The 6536-nt window shown below is 50.4% G+C and overlaps 1 protein-coding gene across 1 annotated transcript; it reads right to left on the bottom strand.

The window, feature by feature from the left end:
• Window positions 1-1243: 1243 nt before the first annotated feature.
• LRRC10B (leucine rich repeat containing 10B) lies at window positions 1244-2804 on the bottom strand. The gene has a single exon (XM_083587201.1). The coding sequence runs from the start codon at window positions 2189-2191 to the stop codon at window positions 1301-1303; it is 891 nt and encodes a 296-aa protein (XP_083443327.1). The 5' UTR covers window positions 2192-2804; the 3' UTR covers window positions 1244-1300.
• Window positions 2805-6536: the final 3732 nt, after the last annotated feature.

The raw sequence follows: 6536 nt of genomic DNA, 5'->3' as shown, positions 1-6536 counted from the left end.
TGCAAGAAAGAGTGGAGTGCTGAAACAGGCAGAGGAAAAAGACGTTTATATACATATATATCTCAACATGAATGCCTGAGAACATTGCTTCCTTTCACCAGGTGTTATAATTTTGTTTACAATACTCTTTAAAAATAGCCCCTGATGCCGCCCAAGAGCTTTGGTCTCCTGCTTTTGGAGAAACCTCCCTGAGAATTTGTGCCCCCCTCCCCACATTCCTTCTTTCTTACTCCCTTCTTAGACATGCTTTTATTGCTTAGATTTAATACAAATCTAGCCCGACAGCCCCCACAAGAATGAACCTGCCACCTTCCGAAATGGGGGGCAAGTCCTGTGGCTGCCACCCATCCACCCAAGACCCACAAGAAGTCTGCAGTGGCCCAGGTCATACCAGTTTTGCTTCTGTGCCCTTTTAAGGGAATAAAAAGTCAGGAAAAGCAGCAGGGCAAGGCACAAGGCTCCTTTCCCACCATACAAAGACTGGAGGCAAAGCTCTTTCCTGGACCGGGAGCTCTCTGCACAAACAAAGCTTTCGCATGAGCTTCTTCTCAAACCTGACAGCTGAACGGAGCAGTCCAAAGGACGTTTCTCTCTCCAAGTCTAATTCCAGTAGTAGGATAAAAAATCCTGGGATGAAAGAAGATGTTACATTCACACACTCAACTCTGTAGCCCTCCAGGGCTCAGAGTTCAAGGTGGGTAAGAACAGGTAGGAAGGGGAGAGAACAAGATGGCTTTATCCTGACTTGTCGAGACTCATTGTAGCATACCAGACAACCAGAAAGGAATCGCCCAAAGATACACCAGACTCTCAGAGCAGCACAGGAAAGTCACTTCAAGTCTTCAGCTGGCAGAATTTTGCAGGAAGCCCAAGGAGGTGATTACTGCCCAGAGAGAGGCAGGTTGTACTTTTCCACCAGGATGTGACCATTGCCCATATCTTGAGCGAGGGTCAAAAGGACTAGCATTTCAAAGATTTGATGCAAGGAAATGATCCATCATGAGAATAATTTTTCCTATGGTGCTTACAAGTTACCCATAGTGCATTACAGCTATATGGGCTAGGGTCAAGCATGGCTCCACATAGAAAAAAGACAGCAAGCCTTCTGATGAGTTGCTGTCATGTGTTCTTTACAAGGGATCACCAAGGTCCCATCAACCTGCCTCAGAGATGGTGGCTCCTCCTGAGCCTAGTGCATGCCCAGCTCCTAATGCCCTGTCAAGCAGTAGAGCCAAAAGCCTACCAACATCCATCAGATTTTTATTTTTACAGCAGCAGCCATATTTATTGTTGTAGCCTTTCATGTCTCCTCTGGAGAACATTCCTGGGCACAGTAACTTCCCTCTCCATCATCCAACATGGAGGAGTCATTTTTCATCTGGGCCTGCAGAACTTCAGACTCATTCTCCTCCTGCTCTTCTTCTTCTTCCTGCTCCCGAAGGGCCTGGAGACGTTCCTCCCTAGCCTCCAGAAACTCCTGAGCCCCTTCGCCCACTACCAGCACTGTGTCAGCCACATTGGGTGGTGCTTCCACTGGATTGTGGTCGTAGGAGAAGAGCCGAAGCCTCCGCAGGTGGCTCAGGTCAGGGAATTCAGTCAGCTTGTTGCGGTCAAGGTCGAGGATGTGAAGCTGCGTCATGCGGAGCAAAGACTTGGGGAACTCCTCAAAGCGGTTCCCATACAGCCAGAGCCCACGAAGTCCCCTCATGCGTGGCAGGCCGTTGGGCAGTGTTTTGAGCCGGTTGTCTCCCATCTGCAGGGACTGCAGCCAAGGCATCTGAAGCAAAACCCGAGGGAAGTGGTACAAGTAGTTGCTCTCGATCCACAGGCAACGGAGAGTGGTAAGCTGGCAGAATTCTGCGGGAAGCCCAAAGAGGCGGTTGCTGCCCAGATAGAGGCGGGTCAGGTTGGGCAGGCGACACAGGGCCTCGGGCACTTCCTCCAGCTTGTTGAAGTCCAGGGCCAGGATACGCAGCTCCTGCAGCCCTTCGATCTCCTCAGGCAGCTCCGTTATCCCCGTGCCACTGATGTACAGCTTCTGCAGGGTGCCCAGGGCACAGACTGGCAAGGGCAGTTTCTTCAAGTGGCGCCCCGAGAGCTCCAGCATCTGATCCCCGCCGCTCAGCTGCTCTTCGGCAGCTGAGGGCAGCCGCTCCTCCCTCCCCGAGGACCCGCCACTGCCCATCCTCATAGCCAAGGCAGGCTGCTGCCAGCAGGACTAAGGCCACCACCTCTGCCCGGTGGGCTCCAAGGAGACATGGCAACCACCGAGGTCCCTGCCCACCACCAGGCTGGCCTGCCGGGGTTAGGACCAGGGCTCGCTGGATGATGGTTCCCCCTGCCAGGGCTGGAACTGATGCTGCCGCCACCTCCTGCTGCTCCTCGTCCCTCAGAACACCTTCCCTGCCCTCGGAGCTGGGCCTCCTCCGGAGTCTGGTGGCGGCCCCCTGTGCTCCTGGGACCTCGAGGGCGGGAGAGGAGCTTCTTGGCGCGTGGGGCGGACGAAACTCCCGCTCCAGAGCTGCTTGCTTGCCGCCTGCTTCTCCTCGAGGGCAGCCGGGACCGAGCAGCCGCTCCAGCCCTCAGCAGGGACCCCGCTCGCGTGGCCCCGTCGCGCGTCCGTCCAGACAGGCGCTGACCTCGGCCCTCCCGGCTTCTCGCTCCGGGGCTCCCTGCTAGGTCTGAGCTCGGCTCCCACACACACGAGCCCGGCGCCTAGCGACTCGTCGCCATGGAAACCCCCACGCGGGATCGCCCGCCTATAGCAGAGCTCGACGCTTCGGACGGGGCGGGACTACGCTCTTGTTCGCCGCCGCCGCCCCCCTTCCCGCGACAGAGAACACACAGCCTGTGAAGAGTGGAGGAGTTTTACTGGGCTGTGAGGGCTGAGGGGCGGGAAGGGGGGCGCGAGAAGCCACGCCTCGTGGCCCAGGCCCTCGTGGCTCCTTTAACGGCTGCCGGGGTGGCAGGCCCCGCCCCTCGCTCGCTCGCCCGCAGCAGCGGCAGCCTCGTCCCGGCTACACGCCCCCTTCGGCTCCCTCCTCTCCACGCCCTACAAGCCCCACTCGGCTCCGCCATAGGCAGCGCCGCCTCACACGTGGCTCCCGTCCCTTTAAACTGCTGCGCTAACAGGTGGCAATTCAACAGGTGCAGGTTGGTCGCTGCTTCGACTCCCGCCCCGCCTCCACCCGCGACTAGGAGATGCAGGGACGTGGAGAAGCTTTGCCCCCCCCCCCTCGGCCGAGGTCCATTTCTGCGTGTGGCACCTGGAAGGTACAGAAGCCCAGAAGGAGAGTCCCGGGTGAGAGAGGACGAGGCATGGGCGTAGCCAGGATTTATTAGGGGGAGCAGGCTTTATGTTAGTGCGGGGAGCAGAGTTATCTGCGATGCAATTGGTATTTTTATTATCAGCTGCAGCTGCGCCCCCCTGGCTACGCCCATGTGACGAGGGGCTGCAAAAGGGCGTGAGTGGGAAGCAGCAGCAGCAGCAACAACAACAACAACCACCACCAGCACAGTGAGGACGACGATCGATTTCCCCTCAGCACCCGAAGTCCACAGTGCAAAGCGAAAAGGCTTCCCAGTAATCTTGCTGCCACAGATTCCCTAGAGAGAAGGCGCACACGAGTGCTACTACTGCAGGGTAGCATCTGCTGGTTGGAAACTAACAGCACCCAGTCACATGGGAGCAAGCCCCATTGTGTCCACTGAGGCTTACTTTTGAGTAAGCAGACTTATCAGACTTACTCTTTTTTAAAGACCTTGATCCTTGTAACAACTGAAAGATTGCTCTCCACATTTTACAGCTGAGAAACTGAGGGGCCATTGTCACAGCTGCTTGCTGGATGGTATCCATGGCCTGCAGTGATTTGCAGCTGTGGTGCCATGTGCCGAAGTTGTGGTGCAAAAGCCACAAGAGTAGATGCAGAACTCCGCATGAGCTGGTTTTTAAGGCACTGCTGGCAAAAGTAGCTTTTTGAGTACTTCAACAATCTATAAAAAGCAAATCCACACAGACTTCTTGTGCACATTTGGCACTGATTGTCATATTACGTCAGTTCGTGGCATCTGCTGCTGGAAGTCAGTGCAACAAATACAGTATCAGGTTAGGAGGCAAACCATTAAAAGGTGCAACAGTTGTATGAAGACTCTGGCCTCTGGTTTTATAAAATCATTGTTTAGTATAGAAAACACTAGATTTCATTCACCTAACACACAGAAGTAAGTCTGTGAACCAAGAGCTAAACATTTACATTCAAGCAGCTGAAGACTGGCTATTTAAGTTAGGGGAACTTGCTTCAGGAATCTTGGTGACTTCAAATTTCTAAGCTGCCACATATAACTGATTATCGTGTGAAAAGAATCCCTATGCATGACTGTTCAAATTAATAATATAGATTTGCTCCCTTACATGCCACTGTTTTCTAATCTGGTGCATAGACTAGCAAAGCACCCTAAATCTACACCCTAAATCAGCCTTCTGCCCTTGAAGTAAACTTTAAGATACAGAAACCCTCATATTAAAGAGGATGTTTAAACATGAGTTATAGGAGTAAATATGTGGCCATAGCCACATTGTGTAGAAAAGAATTCCTGCACCTGCCTAAAATGCATAAATTACAAATCCCGTCCATAAAATAGAGGCTAACATTTATGATAAATGCACATTCAGAGGATGAGAAAAATAAGGCTCTTTCAAATCCTGGTCTAGCTCCCATAAAAATGAGCAGTTGTTTTTCCATTAACTTTATTTGCAGGCACATCAGAACCTCAGAGTTCTATACACAGAGTTTGCTTAGCACACAGTCAGATCAGTACTTCCTTATTCCCCATGAACTATATTAATGTATCCCCATTGGTAGGCTTGTTATTTTAGTACCAACTCCCCCTCAGTCATATATCTATATCTCCATCGTCATGAGTGACACTCGCTCTGAATTATTCTCACTCCAGATGGTTGTAAAGGTGATGGGGATTCTTTTTCCAGAGCTATATGTAGACTTCTCTGCCTTCTGCAGACATAGTTACCAGCTGATGTTGCAGATCTGATCCATATATTCATACCCATTTTAAACTTCCCTCTAGAGTCCATGGCTAAGTGGTAGAGCATCTGTTTTGCATGGCAAGGATCCCAGGTTAAATTGCCAGCATCTCCAGATGAGGCTGCAACCACTTCTACCTGCAACCATGGAATGCTGCCACCAGTCCGTGTAGACACTATTGAGCTAGATGGACCAAGTGAAAGGCAGCTTCTATATTTCCTATGTATAGCTAACCATGAAGCAGTAGCCTATTTTTCAGGAAACTGCCACCATTGTCATCCAGTACACCACATACAGTGGAATGGGGAATCCTTTTGGCCCAGTGTGTCCAGATCTGTACCTCTGCCCCTCCCCCTTGCGCGCACACACGCACACATAGCAGCAGCAGCATATGTTATATAGGCTTCTACAAATGTGGAAGGCACTCCTCCCCACCCACCCACAAGTGTGTAGAACAAAACACAATTTGGGACAAGAACCCCCTACTCAAAGTTGAAGACAAGAAACAGCATGGGCTGCCTATCTTCAGAAAATGCAACTAATCCATCTGGGGAAATATAAACACAGATATTCAGTGGGAGGGAGAGAGCAGAGAGGGAGGCTCAGGCAGCACATTAGATATGTAAGAGAACAGCCTAGAAGAGAGTGCAGTTCTGCAGGGTGTATGCAAAGATGAAGATGTCAGGGTTGTGAAAGAGGGAGGAGATGATCCTCGCGTACAGGACTCTTCTAGTCATGTGCTGGCTGACAAGTGAGAGGATGACGTTGAATGCAAAACAAAACCCAAGCCCAGAAATGATCAAATAGCAGAAGAAAATGGTTTTTAAAGGCGAGCTTCTAATGGAGTTAGCCCCACATAGCTTCACTAGGCAAGGAAAGAGGTGGCATCAGATAACAATCTAAAAATTTCAAAGAAGTTAAACTATGGATGGCTGGGAGAAAGTTTTGGAGCAAAAAGTTAAAAGGAAACATTTTATTGGCACTCAGAGGCATCAGGCTAATGAAAACCTTTGCTTGCAATATTACAGTCACACCATGAGGCCACAGAGAGAACCCGATAGTACCCTTAATGAACTAAGGATTTAAATTAAATTGCTTTTTTACTGCTTTCTTTTCCCATCCCAAAAGCTGTCCTAAAAGCTATAATCATGCTAGCTGTTTAACTCTATATACACACATACAAAAACCAGCCATTATTCCTTTTGCCCCATTTTTGAATCATCTTGGCTTGCATTAAACTCTTTCATTATCAAGCAACAAATGCATTCCATGCACCAACTAAGTTCAAGGAGAGTTCTACCTAGGTCCTAGGACAACAACATGCTGAGGTGTGTATGTGGCAGAACCATCTCAGTTTCCTCCTAGTTTGAAGAAGAGATCAGACATGCTGTCACATTCCAAGGCACAATGAGAAACTGATCTGATGCCAGATATCATTACGCTGAGCTTAAAGCTGCAACGTGTGTGGTACATTTGAGAGAAGTATTTCTTTTC

This window comes from Podarcis filfolensis (assembly GCF_964270895.1).
Source record: "Podarcis filfolensis genome assembly, chromosome: 1".
NCBI classification, from domain to species: domain Eukaryota; kingdom Metazoa; phylum Chordata; class Lepidosauria; order Squamata; family Lacertidae; genus Podarcis; species Podarcis filfolensis.
The sequence above is the reverse complement of the archived record's forward strand: the minus strand, read 5'-3'. Positions and strand labels throughout refer to the sequence as shown.